General features: G+C 42.4%; 1 protein-coding gene across 1 annotated transcript; it reads right to left on the bottom strand.

Annotated features, from left to right (window-relative positions):
- Positions 1–261: 261 nt before the first annotated feature.
- coq3 (coenzyme Q3 methyltransferase) lies at positions 262–14,636 on the bottom strand. Its single transcript, XM_078212628.1, has 6 exons — positions 14,328–14,636; positions 12,509–12,655; positions 9,346–9,445; positions 7,998–8,240; positions 3,629–3,788; positions 262–1,469 (listed from the first exon to the last, which is right to left on the bottom strand). The coding sequence occupies exons 1-6, from the start codon at positions 14,576–14,578 to the stop codon at positions 1,258–1,260; spliced, it is 1,113 nt and encodes a 370-aa protein (XP_078068754.1). The 5' UTR covers positions 14,579–14,636; the 3' UTR covers positions 262–1,257.
- Positions 14,637–14,918: the final 282 nt, after the last annotated feature.

Raw genomic sequence — 14,918 nt, 5'->3', positions numbered from 1 at the left:
ACTGTAACAGACGAGTTCTGCCTGAATGCCACAGGCCACAGCCACTTCATGTGGGGTTTAAGAAAGATTGTACTGAAATAGCACTTGATCTATTTACAGGCAATGCTGTGATTTTTCAGTATGCCAAAATGATACAGAAATAAATGAGCACATCTGTGCAATTACAAAGCTCAGCAGTTAACAAAGCATTTTCCTCATGAAATGGTATGCTGAATTTACAGTGAGAAGCAAAAAAATGAAATTTGGCAAAAGGGCAAATTAGACTCAAACAAAAATGCTTTTATAGTCTTGAAGAAAATAATTCATGGGAGAACAGAGACAAGTATTGTGCATGATTAGAAACAACAAAGGCTGTTATCATTGCATCTAAAAAGTCAATGGAGAAGATGATCGTGGACAGCTGTAGTCACAATGGTAAAAGGTTTTTTGGCTATGTCAGGAGTCAGGTTGCCATTAAAGATGCATAGGGCTATTGAAGGATTCATCAGAACCAATTTAAATGGACTCTCGGGGTAGAGTAAAAAGTCTGAAATGATTACTTTGCATCAGACTTCACTGCTGTAGACAAAATTCAATTACAAATAATGAGTTACACTGTCAACTTAGAAATTGCACGTATTAAAATAGCCGAGATAGAATTATCAGTTACATGGAATTCCGAACCCCAAACCATAGGGCTGACAGTCCAGGTGACAGCCACCCACATTTTTGCCCATATCTTTAGCAACTTGTTAGAGTGCGGACTTATTCCCCTGGAACAGAAGGATGCTCACGTAAATATATTCAGAAATAATAAGCACAAATTTTTGGATAGAAGGGTTGTGTCTTATTAATTTTATCGGAGTTTTTAAAAGAAGTCACTGGGTTAAATGGCAAATGTGGCCCAGTAGACATTTCCACTTTATAGAACAAAGTTCTGTCATGATGACGCTGCCAGCTTCAAACTTGATGTACAAACATACATTTAAAATTTCCTAAAGGAGACCTTACAATAATCATTGTAATGGGAGAAATAAAAGAACCAGAATGATGGAGGGGGGGGGGGGGGGGGGGGGAGAGAAGGAATAAGTCAGAATCGGTAGAAGAGAGATCTTAAATAAATAATTTGAAACAATGCAGGTTTGTCTTCTGGGGTTACAATTTTGTTTTCCAAATTCAAATGAACCAGCTATCCATCAAGCATAATCAGTCTGATCAGTCCATTTAAATAGTAAGGCTGCATTTTTCTAAGAGTACTGGATTAAATAGCTCACTTCCCTACAATTTGACGGTGGAGCCAGCATCAGACTCTGACTGACTGAAGCCATTGTCTCTCCTGTCACCTGTTTCGGGCATGGAATCCGACTGCTCCTCAGTTTTATTTTTTACCGCATGCAGTGCATAATTTACATCAGCATTACTAATCCAACTCCAGGTCCCAAATAGGGGATTATACAGCATTCCATTGATAGTCTCCACTGTGAAGCCACCTGGAAAAATAAATGGAAAAACAAGGAAAGTGCTTGAAGAAAAAAAACATTTGATTTTTTGACTTGTTCCTTCTATGATTTCTTTCTATGATTTCTATGAAAACAAAATCTCTACTATGTCGTCACTTTAGCAAAATACAAAAATGTTGATCTTTCCTTTCAACAATGGACATAAGATGTAATTGGTATTTTCCATAAATTATCAAGGTATTATTTATGTTGTTGAACAGTTGAGGGAGATCTTGCGTGAAGAACAGAAATGAACAACAAACTAAGCACAGCAAAGGCAGGCTCCACCATTTGAATCTGGTGTGGTTTTATACAATGAATCGTCTCATAGATGCAAAAAAGACCTTACAGAGACTACTGTTTTGGCATGTTAAAATTATCATTATTTTTCAGTTTATTTGTCACAAGTTGCAAGTAATAGTCCAACATCCTTAAAACTCAGCAAAATTAATCTCCTTCCCAAGAATTCATATGAACACCACTAGTGAAGGAGCACAAGCTTTTTAAAAATTAATTCATGGAATGTGGGTGTCACTGGCTAGCCTAGCATTTATTACCCATCCCTAGTTGCCCTTGAGAAGGTGATGGTGAGCTTCCTTCTTGAACCACGATACTGTCAGGGAGGGAGTTCAAGAATTTTGACCCAGCAACAGTAAAGGAAAAGCAATATGTTTCCAAGTCAGGATGGTGAGTAGCTTGGAAGGGAACTTGAAGGTAGTGGTGTTGCCATTTGTCTGCTGCCCTTGTCCTTCTAGACAGTAATGATCATGGGTTTGGAAGGTGCTACTTAGGGAGCCTTGGTGAGTTCCTATAGTGCATCTTGTAGATGGTACACACTGCTGCCACTATTCATTGGAGGGAGTGAATGTTTTAGGAAGGGGTGGCAATCAAGCAGGCTGCTTTGTCCTTAATGGTGTCAGACTTCTTGAATGTTGTTGGAGCTGCACTCATCCAGGCAAGTAGAGAGTTTTGCTTCACACTCCTGACTTGTGCCTTGTAGATGGTGGAGAGGCTATGGGGAGACACGAGATGAGTTAATCACCACAGGATTCCTGGCTTCTGACCCACTCTGGTAGCCACAGTATTATGGCCAGTCCAATTCAGTTTCTGGTCAATGGTAAGCTCCAGGATGTTGACAGTGGAGCATTCAGCAATGCTAATGCTATTGATTATCAAGGGGCAATGGTTAGATTCTCTCTTGTTGGAGATAGTCATTGCCTGCCACTTGTGTGGCATGAATATCACTTGCCACTTGAGAGCCCAAGCCTGAATATTGTACAAGTCTTGCTGCATTTGGACAATGACTGTTTCAGAATCTGAGGGATCGCAAATGGTGTCGAACATTGTGCAATCATCAATGAACATCCCCACTTCTGAACTTATGATGGAAACATCATTGATGAAGCAGCTGAAGATGGCTGGGCCTAGGACACTACCCTGAGGAACTTATTTGTTCATCAGTGGTTCAGACATGCAGATCACATGTGCCTTTCTGCTGTTTTGTAAATTAATTATTGCAATTTTGGCCATGAAGCAACCAGATAAGGAATGGGATTGGAGGGGGAAGAAGAGGCAGGGAGTGTGGGAGAGAGAAGGAAAGATCAGGTGAGGCATATCACTCATTGCCCAAAGATTGGCTTTAAAATATCAGAGCATCAAGTTTTTCATCTGTCTGTCTGAACAAAAGAAGTGAAAAGCAAAAGGTGTTTTTTGGAAAGGGAAAGAAAAGAAATGGAGGTTTCTTTTGTTATTGACATTTTTACATTTGCAGTACATAACAGCACAGCTTTACTGCTCTTAGGTTACAATAAGATGGATTACTATAGGATAGGCTTTGTCATCCATGCTCTGTACAACTGTTTCTTTTTACCATTCATTTAGATCACTTACAATGTTTACACTCTTTAATCGTTATTCAAAAACAAATCACTTTAATTTCCAAAAATAGTTAACTAATCCGTCCATGCTGTCCTGGGGAACTAGTTGAATGATAATAAATGAGCAATTTGACATATCTGTTAAAAACTACATTTACAACTTAAAGTATATTTAGCTCTGAATAAATTCAAAGGTAACATACAGGTTGTCCTGTTCCCTATGTACAAAATGTATCTTGGAAAATAGGAAACATAAAAATCCATATTACTCACTGAACACTAGAAGTCTCTCCAACTCGTCAGGGCTGATGAACCTTTCCCATTCATGTGTCCCATTTGGTACAATTCTTAATATCTTCTCAGCTGCTACAATTGCCAGCACGTAGGACAGGAACGTTTTGTTAATGGTTGTTATAAACAGTGATCCTCCAGGCTGATTGAGAAAGGAATAACTGATTTCAGTTATTTGCAGTTGTGAACCGCCCACCGCACTAATATAAATCAGCTTAATAATATATTTTTTCTGGTCAGCAGGATGTCTGACATGTAGAAACCCAAACTACCCAGGAACCATCTTTCTGTTTTCTCAATATTGGGTGCATACTTGTGTAGGGACACATCCCACTTACCAGCCTAGAGTGTTCCAGGGCAGATTGGTACAACTAAGGCTCAAGGACTTCAAGTGTGCACAGCTGAATTAGTGAGAACCACGTAACTTACCAGAGTGGATCAAGGCAAACATTCTACCTTTGAGAACTTTAACCTGCAAGCTTAACAAAGAACAAAGAACAGTACAGCACAGGAAACATGCCCTTCGGCCCTCCAAGCCTGTGCCACTCATTGGTCCAACTAGACCATTCAGACCATTAACTGGAGGTAAGCGGTAAAAATTGAAAGGCGACTTCCATTCGTGGGCCAGACTGATCAGCAACATTGCCTTTGGTGCCTCTGCACAGACCTCCAAGTGGAAAGTCATAAGAATATTAAGTCTGTCATACAGGGCTGAGTTGCCTACAACCCTCCACCCCATTAGGTAACGTCTGTGCAGATAAAAGCTATCATTAGGCACCTGAAGCTCACAAGAAGCAGAGCTCACCATAAGAGGTGCAAAGGTAGTACCAATATCCTCATTCAACTGTTTGCAATCTCTTGTTTTAAATACTATATACAAAGGGTCTCCAGTACCCTTCAAATATGTACCCTTTTGTCTATATATAGTATTATACACTACATAATACTATTTACTTTAGTTTTTCCACATGATCATAGGTAATATGAGGAAATCAGCTGCTGCCTAATCAAATGGATAGTTCTAGGGAAAAGCACACAAGATGTGAATATTTCATGCAAAGGTTGAGACCAAAACTATTCATATCCTCTTGGAAAGAAGCAGTGAACATTACTTTCTATTTGGCAGTACAGAATTGAGTATTACTGTAAAAAAAGAGACATGCTGCTGAAGTTTTTCATCTTGGGACAGATGCAAGAATGCCAAATTTCAGCAGTTTATATCGCATGAGAAAAGGGTGCAGGTTGTTGACTCTGATTGGTCGAGGCATTGCCATAGAGAATGAACCCGGGGATGATTATCTTTTTATTTTAATTTGAAAAAGGCACAATGCCTTTGCCCTGCTATGTCCACATCTCTGTAGAGTCTATTTTGTGGAGGTACAGTATCCATTTTCAATGCTGCTTTTTCAAAGTAATGTCCATCTTCCAATAGCTTTATGTGCATATGGCATGACCGCGACATTGTAGTCTATCTCATATCTCAGTCACACTGCACGGGTGGTACAATGGGTACTTTGTACAGTGGCAGCACATTGATTAAATAGACCACATGGTCTAGTATGGAATTGAACTTGTATGGTACTACAATGCACACAACACAATCCTAACTTGCGCTTCGCAGGTGGTGGAGATTCTTGGATGAGTCAAATGGCTCCCAAAAGCCTTTCCACCATCTACAAGACACAAATCAGGAATTTGATGGAATTCCCTTCACCTCCCTGCATGACTGCAGCTCCAACAACACTCAAGAAGCATGGCACAATCCAGGACAAAATAGTTCATTTAATCAATAACCCTTCCACCACCTTAAATAATTACCCCCTCCATCACCAGAGCTGCAGTATGCATTGCCTACTAGATGCATTGTATGGCCTCGTCAAGGTTTCTTCGATAGCACCTCCCAAACTCACAGGTTCTACCACATCAAAGACATAGGCAGCAGATGCATGGGAACACCACCACCTCCAAGTTCTCCTCCAAGTCACACACACATCACTTAAAAATATATTACCAATTCTTAGTCATTGCTGGATCAAATTTCTGCAGCTCCCTACTTTTTTTTATTCATGTTTCGGACATGGGCATCGCTGGCTGGCCAGCATTTACTGCCCATCCTTAGTTGCCCTTGACAAGGTGGTGGTGAGCTGCCTTCTTGAAATGCCGCAATCCACGTGCTGTGGGTTGACCCACAATGCCATTAGGGAGGGAATTCCAAGATTTTGACTCAGTGACTGCGGAAGGACAACAATATATTTCCAAGTCAGGATGGTGAGTGGCTTGGAGGGGAACTTGCAGGCGGTGGTGGTGTTCCCATGTATCTGCTGCCCTGTCCTTCCAGATGGAAATGATCGTGGGTTTGGAAGGTGCTGGTTAAGGATCTTTGGTGAATTTCTGCGGTCCATCTTATAGATGGTATGCGCTGCTGCTACTGAGCGTCGGTGGTGGAGGGAGTGCATGTTTGTAGATGTGGTGCCAATCAAGCGGGCTGCTTTGCCCTGGATGGCGTCAAGCTTCTTGAGTGCTGTTGGAGCTGCACTCATCCAGGCAAGTGGGGAGTATTCCATCACACTCCTGATTTGTGCTTTGTAGATGGTGGACAGGCTTTGGGGAGTCAGGAGATGAGTTACTCACAGCAGTATTCCTACCCTTTGACCTGCTCTTGTAGCCACTGTATTTATATGGTGAGTCCAGTTGAGTTTCTGGTCAATGGTAACCCCAAGGATGTTGACAGTGGGGGACTCAGTGATGGTAATACCATTGAATGTCACGGGGCAGTGGTTAGATTGTCTCTTATTAGTGATGGTCATTGCTTGGCATTGGTGTGGCACAAATGTTACTTGCCATTGCCCAAGGCTAAATATTGTCCAGATCTTGTTGCATTTAGACATGGACTGCTTCAGTATCGGAGGAGTTGTGAATGGTGCTGAACATTGTGCAGCCATCGGCGAACATCCCCACTTCTGACCTTATGACAGAGGGAAGGTCATTGATGAAGCAGCTGAAGATGGTTGGGCCTAGAATACTGCCCTGAGGGATTCCTGCAGAGATGTCCTGTAACTGAGATGACTGACCCTCCACAACCATCTTCCTATGTACCAGGTATGACTCCAACCAGTGGAGAGTTTGCCCCCTGATACCCATTGATTCCAGTTTTGCTAGGGATCCTTAATGCCACACTCGGTCGAATGTAGCCTTGATGTCAAGGGCAGTCACTCTCACCTCACCTCTGGAATACAGCTCTTTTATCAATGTTTGAAAAAATACTTTCTATGGTGCATCTGTAAAAGCTGGTGAGAGTCGTAGCTGAAATGCCAAATTTCCTATATATTTTACTGTGCAAGTTATTCGAGTGATCCCACCCATCAGATTTTTTTTGGATGGGGTTGGAATGCCTTTTCGTACAGGTTTCACTACAGGTTTTGTCTCTGTCCCATTTCATTTACTCATCCTCCAACCTAACCCCCCTCTCAGGTGGTTGGGTCCTCTCTGGGAAAATGCGCCATGACAACCATGTCACATATTACTCCAGATAGTTGGTGTATTTAATATTAAGATAAATTCTCAGATGTTGGCATCGCTAGCAAAGTTGGCATTAAATAAGCTGAGAAGGTGGTGTTGGGCCACCTTCATGATATAACTGAGTAAGTTGGGTATAGAGGGAGATGAGTCAAACGCAGGCAATTGGGACTAGCTTAAGGTTAAAAAAAAGGGCGGTATGGACAAGTTGGGCTGAAGGGCCTGTTTCCATGCTGTAAACCAAGGCTGTAATGAGGTCAAGAGCCGAGTGACCCTGACGAAATGCAAACTGGGCGTCACTGAGCAGTGACCTAAGAAAAGGAAATTAGATCACCTTGGCTATTTCATTTCACAATGTGATGACAAAAAGAGTCAACAGGCATGAGTCACACATTCTGCACTTTCAACAGAAGCTAAAAAGCGTAGTGATCTAAACTTTGTGTTACAATAAACCTATAAGACATTTATGAGTAATAAGTAAGCAAAATTCATGGATGTTCATGGATAAGAGGGGTGTGGAGGGATATGGTCCAAGTGCAGGTCAGTGGGACTAGGCAAAAAATGGTTCGGCACAGACAAGAAGGGCCAAAAGGCCTGTTTCTGAGCTGTAATTTTCTATGGTTCTAAAAGCCTTAATCATTAGAGATTAACGAAATGTTAACTGGACTTTTCTATCTTATACTCAACTAGGGTATCTTACACCACGCAGTCCAAGAAGGCAGCTAATCACCACCTTCTCAAGAGCAATAAAGAATGGGCATTAAATGATGTCCTTGTCGGTGACGCCCACATCCTGGGAATGAATAAATAAGATCAGATTCTTTTTTAACCTTACCTTTAACATTTGTACAGCGTATCTGATAAACATTTCCACATCACCTACATGCTCCACAACTTCAGATGCGATAACAGCATCAAACATTCCGGTTGCTTCCGTTGCCATGTCCTCCAGAGAGCAGGCAGTATACTGAACTTGTTCCTGCAGGACTGGATCAAATGATTTGTGCATCTCCGCTGTGGTGATGTTATCTTCCAAAGGGTCAATCCCAGTAACCATCGCTCCAAGCCTACCAAGGGGCTAAATAAATTAAAAGTAAAATTAACGAATGTCTATGAATAGTTCGAGAAAATTACCATTTTATTACCATTGTAACAAAAAAGAAACAAAATCTCCGTGATATATTTTTAGCTAAGTGTTCTGGAAAAATAAATAGATCGAAACCAGTTAATACATTCAAAATTGTCACGGGGAATAAAAACGCAGGGTCGGGGAAGGGTCACGGCCAGTTTAGACTGAAATTTATCATGAATATGGTAGTGAAAGTGTGGAACTGACTGTCTAAGGAGGCAGACCATTTTCACTGGAGAGATATTAGAGGCAGTGAGTAATTGACATTTTTAAAAATCTAGCCGACGGCGGTCCACCCGACAGCCAAGCAAAGGGTTTTGTGCAACCTGCAGAATTTCTCCCGGCGACGGATGCGGCGAGCAAGAGGGGAGCGGGCAGGTGGGTGAACGGGAGAGGGCAGCAAGCGGGTCGGGGAGTGAAGTGACGAGCAGAAAGGTCGGGGAGGGAAGCAGTGAGCTGGAGGGTCGGCGAACAGGAAGGGCATGCTGGAGGCAGCGAGCAGGAGGTAAGTAGAAAGAGAATTTGAGTTGAGAGATTTTAAGTTAAGAGTTAGTTCTTCGCCGAGTGACAAAACACTTTCTCATCTGATATGGTTTGCCATTACCCTGATAATGTATCTGCTCTCGCAAATGAGGACATTGGTCCACAGGGCTCACGCTAACGGTATGCATTGTTCGCATATTTTGATTTATTTTTCTGTAAATGTTTTTCAGTTCTAATACTTCAATTTGCATTTGTGCGCATGTTACAATGTACAAGGGATCATGTTTCATTTGGGTGTAAGAATGTTTCATTCCAGTGACGCGGGCCACGCCTAAGGTAAAATGTGTCCCTCTTGTGGTTCTAAGCGGGACAGCTCTGATCTAGCCTGATCTCGACTGCAATGCCTTTTCCTGTCACACACACACTCTCAGGTCCCCATCCTTCCGATTTCTTTTTTCGTGTGTGTTATCATAACGATGCAGGTTGAGCAATACAGCACGGAAACGTTCACAAGGTGTTCTGCGCACAAAACAGTGAATCGGTTTGTCCTTATCACAGGGCTTTATCGTACCTCACTTAGTAGCCCTCCTCCACAGCCAACATCTAAAATTCGGAAACCATGGAGAGGGCATCCCAATTGCTGTGTTTCACTGTATGTCAACAATGCATCTCTGGAAAAGATCAGAGAAAGAGAAAAATGATTAGCCATATAGAACATTTCCCCGGAGGGTGTCCTCAAAGTGTTATGATGGGAGAAGGAAAGCGATGCCTTCACCTCACTGTGTTCAATTCTGACAGTACATTCATCCCTTAGGAAAAAGTGTCCTGATTTACAGGTTATAAAATTAGGGCATGCCAGCAATAGAGAGAGAGTAACTGACTAGTTTTAGACATAAATAATGTGCGCTTAAATGAAAAGCTGGATGCCATCGCTGTCACTTTGAATTTAAAACCATCGTTCAGATTTTTTAAAAATGTTTTGTATAATAAAACAAGAACATTAAATTGCTCCAATGAATGTTTCTGGAACATTACAGGAGAGTTAATAAAACTGGATCAATATTGATTAAATTATGATGTCTGGTTTGCATGTTTTGTAGCTTAAAAACATAAAGTTTATTAATTGGTTGATGTCATCTCCTTCCCATAAGGTTAACTGCTAGGGATTTCCACCTGTCCTGTGCCAACCTTATACATTCCACTTCACTGCATTCTCTCCCTTATATTTGTCATCCATTTTCCTCGATCTTCCCCTCCCAATAACTGTCTCTGTCTACTGTCTGCTCTCATTATGTGATCGAAATATTGTATCTTTCTGCCTTTGATGTTATGTACTAATTTCCTCTTTTCTCCAGCCACTTCCTCACTAGTCTTTCTGTCTCTACGATTTGCGGAACATCCTCCTACATGCCCACATCTCAAATATATTCAGCTTATCAATTGTCTCTTTGTTTGCTGTCCCTGTCTCCAAGCCACACAACATAGGTGGCAAAATGAAGCACATTAGCATTCTTTTTCCTAAGATTCAGGTACAGTTTCTTTGATGTTAACACATCTTTCCATTCTCACAAAGCTGGTCTTGGCTATCTCAGCGCTCTTTCAGATGTCACAATCACATCTCCCCTCGTCTGTGATAACCTGCCCAAGGTAGGTGAGTCTTTTCATTTGTTCTAGGACTTGTCCGTTCCAATCCAGGGTTAAGTTTCTACTTATCTTGGTCTTCTTCACATTCATTCTTAATCCATATTCCTTACCCTTTGCTTTCACTTTATTTACAGAACTGAATAAAAACAACATGTCGGAAGGGGTTTTATCTGACGATAGGGGAAAAGAGTTTAACCTTTTGGATGTAGACCTGCATTGACCCCAATAAAGACAACTGCTCACAAGTATGCTGCCTGGGCATGCTAGCAACACTAACACATAAGACATCACAGAAAGTTATACTTTTTGAAAGCAGCACACTGAAATCAGATACAGCTTTATACTACATTTTGAAAACTATTGGAGTGATATTGAGCAGAATTTTCCCAGCACTAGGGAGGCAGGGCAGCCTGGAAAACTGGACTAAACAGTGCTGGACCGGCTCCCTGACGAACGGTTTCTGTAGCTACCTGCACTTTTCCCGGGCACACACCCGTGATGGCAACACCCTTCCAAAAGTGGCATGAAGGCAAACTAATTAAGGAACCATTTAATTATTATTATTGTAGCGACACTGCACATTGTGCCAGCATCGTGTGTAATCCCTGCTGTGTCCACACCCTAGCAAGTGAGAGAAGGCAACTTCACAGCAGGAGAGTCGAGGCCATGTCACACCTGACTGAAATCTAAACATCTTGTAGGGACATAGGTTCAAGGTGAGGGGCAGTAGGTTTAGGAGAGATGTGAGGAAAAACTATTTTACCCAGAGGGTGGTGACAATCTGGAATGCGCTGCCTGGGAGGGTGGGAGAGGCAAGATGTCTCACACCCTTTAAAAAGTACCTGGATGAGCACTTGACACGTCATAACATTCAAAGCTATGGGCCAAATGCTGGTAAATGGGATTAGGCGGGAGATCAGGTGTTTCTCACCTGTCTGTGTAGACTCGATGGGCGAAAGGGCTTCTTCTGCACTGTATGATTCTATGATCTCCAGCAGCTGCGATCTTCCTACGTCACATGTGATTTCCTGGAGACGGATGTGTCCAATGATCATGGGTTTAATGAGGTCTCAGCCTCTCGCCTGATTATGGTGGCTGCCCCAGTGTTTCCCTATCATTCCAACTGCTTGGGTCTCCGCAGCGCTTCCACTGGTCTTACAGTGAGGGTTGCTGATCCACCTATGTATTCCGCACTCCTGCTTCCAGAACTAGCCCACCCTTCCACAACTGATTGGTTAACACAGAGCTCTGATAAAGGGTCATCCAGACTCTCAATGTTGGCTCTATTCTCTCCCACAGATGCTGTCAGACCTGCTGAGATTTTCCAGCATTTTCTGTTTTTGTTTCAGATTCCAACATCCGCAGTATTTTGTCTTTATCTTAAAGTCCTTCAGCTCATTTGATTTCGTCTTTCTAAATGATCAAACCTATTGTCCTTCCATTACAGCATCTGTTTCTTAATTGAGATGTTACGACCGAGATGAGAGGAGTACCCACTATCTGTCTCTAGTGACACTACTAGCTATTTGTATGTGCATTAAATTATTATTAGTGTCACAGACATTAACACTGCAATGAAGTCACTGTGAAAATCCCCTAGTCGCCACACTCCCACGCCTGTTCAGGTACTCTGAGGGAGAATTTAGCATGGCCAGTGCACCTAACCAGCACTTTCTTTTCCTCTCTCCCACTTCTCCCAATACCAGATAAATGCTTGTTAGGGAGGAACCTATGTAAGAATTTATAAATCTCACTGTTTAACTGAGGCACAGACATTAGTCTCACCCAAAAGAGAAGTTGCCATCCTGAAATTACCCATTCTCTACTTTCCATTATTAAATAAAAATACAGAAAACATATTTGCAATCACATAACAAATGATTTTTCAGAAACAAATATAATGATGGAAATGAAACACTTCATTACTTTGCACAGCAGTACTGCGCTCTCATTGACAAATCTATCCCACTTCTTTAACACCAACTAACAAGGGATTTGCAGGACAGATTTTCTGGTCACCTAAATATCACAAATTCTAAAATCAAGCAATATCTTTTCACCGTATGTGGTGAATTAAAATATTACCATACCGGATAAAAGGAACACGGAGGTCATTCAAAGCGTGTAGAGCTGCAAATTCTCCATTTCTATCCCACCATTTTTGTGACAACGCCTGAAACTTCTTCACTTCATCAGGTTCCACGGTTGTCTTTGATGTGCTGTACATCCTAATAAAACTAAGAAGAAAATCACAGTAAGTAATGCATCTCGCAACCTCCTCAAAAAAGGAAAGCTTTTTTTAAAACCAAAAGTAAAAAAAAGTTTATTTATTAGTCACAAGTAGGCTTACTGCAACACTGCAATGAAGTTACTGTGAAAATCCCCTAGTCGCCACACTGCAGCGCCTGTTCGGGTACACTGAGGGAGAATTTAGCATGGCCAATGCACCTAACCAGCACGTCTTTCAGACTGTGGGAGGAAACTGGAGCACCCAGAGGAAACCCACACAGATACGGGGAGAACATGCAAACTCCACACAGACAGTGACCCAAGCCGGGAATCGAACCCAGGTCCCTAGAGCTGTGAGGTAGCAGTGCTAACCACTCTGCCACTGTGCGAACCAGATAACATTTAAAGTTAGACACTGTGAATAGATTTTCATAGGAAAAATTTGAAGAGCTTTTCAAGTCGGCATTACATTTAATTGACAGCCACCACCTTCAAGTTTAGCCTAGGAGATGATTAATTTAGAGCATGTCATATTTCACATGGAAAATGACATTATTATAATGATGGCCATTACATTGCTGTTAATTTAGTAAATTTAAATGTATTTCCTTTTGAAAAAAAAAAACAAGGTGCAAAGAGGTTAGAAGCAAATTACTGCAGATGCTGGAATCTGAAACCAAAAGAGAAAATGCTGGAAAATTTCAGCAGGTCTGGCAGCATCTGTAACGAGAGAAAAGAACTGACGTTTCGAGTCCAGATAATCCTTTGTCAAAGCTTTGTCAGAGCTGGTCCAGCTTACAGAGCTAGATTTGCTGGGCTGAACAACTTTCTTCTGCCATTCTGTGTTTGCAGGAGCGTTTGGCCCTAATGTCAGCTAAAGTGGCCTCTTTTAAGGTCAAACCAAATAAACAAACTCAAATTGAATCTGGACAAAGTAAAAGGGGCAGCTCCCCGAAAGGAGGGAGAACAGCCCGAACAAAAATCAAAGTACAAAGGAAACTTAAAAACATCAAATCATAACATGATTATTGGGGTCGATAACGCACCCCAACCCCTGCGGTGCCCAACGGGCGCAGAAGGCATCAACCATGCCCGTGGACACCACATGCTCCCTCTCCAGGGACACCTGGCCGCGAACGTAGCCGCGGTAGAGGGGCAGACAGTCAGGATGGTTTTCCATGTCAAATTGTGTTTTATAATACTGTTGTGAAGAGCACTGGGATGTTTTATCATGTGAAAGGCAGTATTTGAATGCAAATTTTGTACAAATGCAAGTTTTATTTTAAGTTCCTTTGAAACTGTTTTACTATTATGGTCAGTTACCATTATAGCAAAAACCTTTAGCCTAAAACGCTCCCTAAACTCCTCTCTTCCAACTTTTGCCATTCTTGCAAAACTTACGACTCTGACAATTGCTTCAGTCACTGCCCCTATTTCCCCACTACTAGCTGTTAGGGTTTTATTTTGCCTGTGCACTTGAAAGAGGATCTTAAGGACACGATATAAATATGCAAGTAGTTGCTGAGACCTTTGGTGCGGGAGGTCATAAATAAATTATCTCACTGAAATTCACTCTCGAAAATTGCCGACCTTTTTAAAAGGACGTCTCTTGTGAAATTGCAAAGCATCGCGCGTTCAGCGGGCAACGAAATCGCGTGTGCGGATGTTGTCATTTCTCACCGGCTGACATGCCTGCGGCTGTGAGGTGCCTGTGCGCCGCCGCCGCTGCTGCTGCGGGTCCCGGGGCCCGCGGCGCTCTCTCTGCCTCTGCGCGGCTGCACACTGCCGGCTGCTGCCGTTCGGAACCTGGGCCGTGCCAGCACCGCGCTCCACTCACAGAACCCAGCCCGGAGCCCGCGCTGCAGCAGCCCGCACTCGCGCCAGGACTCAGGACTCCTCGCCGAGGAGCTCAGCAGCAACCTTCTCCACATTGCTATTGCTATTGCTATCGCCTCTGCTGCTGCTGCTGCTGCTCACTCTCGGTGCAACGCTTATTGCCGCCCGGCGGAAACGTGCACCTGACAACTCCATCCAGTTTCTTTCACAGAAGCCATTCTTGTACAATTTGCATAGCACATAAACTCTTTCAATTAATTACTTCAGATACACTGACCACTAAGTGGGCAAATCAATAATATAAGTGGGAATTTTGATCCTCAATGAGTTCTAAATGTTATATGTATGTATATTAGACCATGACTGTTTTATATATATATATATATATGGTCGGTGCAAGCTTGGAGGGGCTGAAGGGCCTGTTCCTGTGCTGTA

The sequence above is a fragment of the Mustelus asterias genome, chromosome 5 (genome assembly GCF_964213995.1).
Source record: "Mustelus asterias chromosome 5, sMusAst1.hap1.1, whole genome shotgun sequence".
In the NCBI taxonomy this organism is placed as follows: Eukaryota; Metazoa; Chordata; class Chondrichthyes; order Carcharhiniformes; family Triakidae; genus Mustelus; species Mustelus asterias.
Note: the sequence above shows the minus strand (reverse complement) of the source record. Positions and strands in the feature narration are given on the sequence as shown.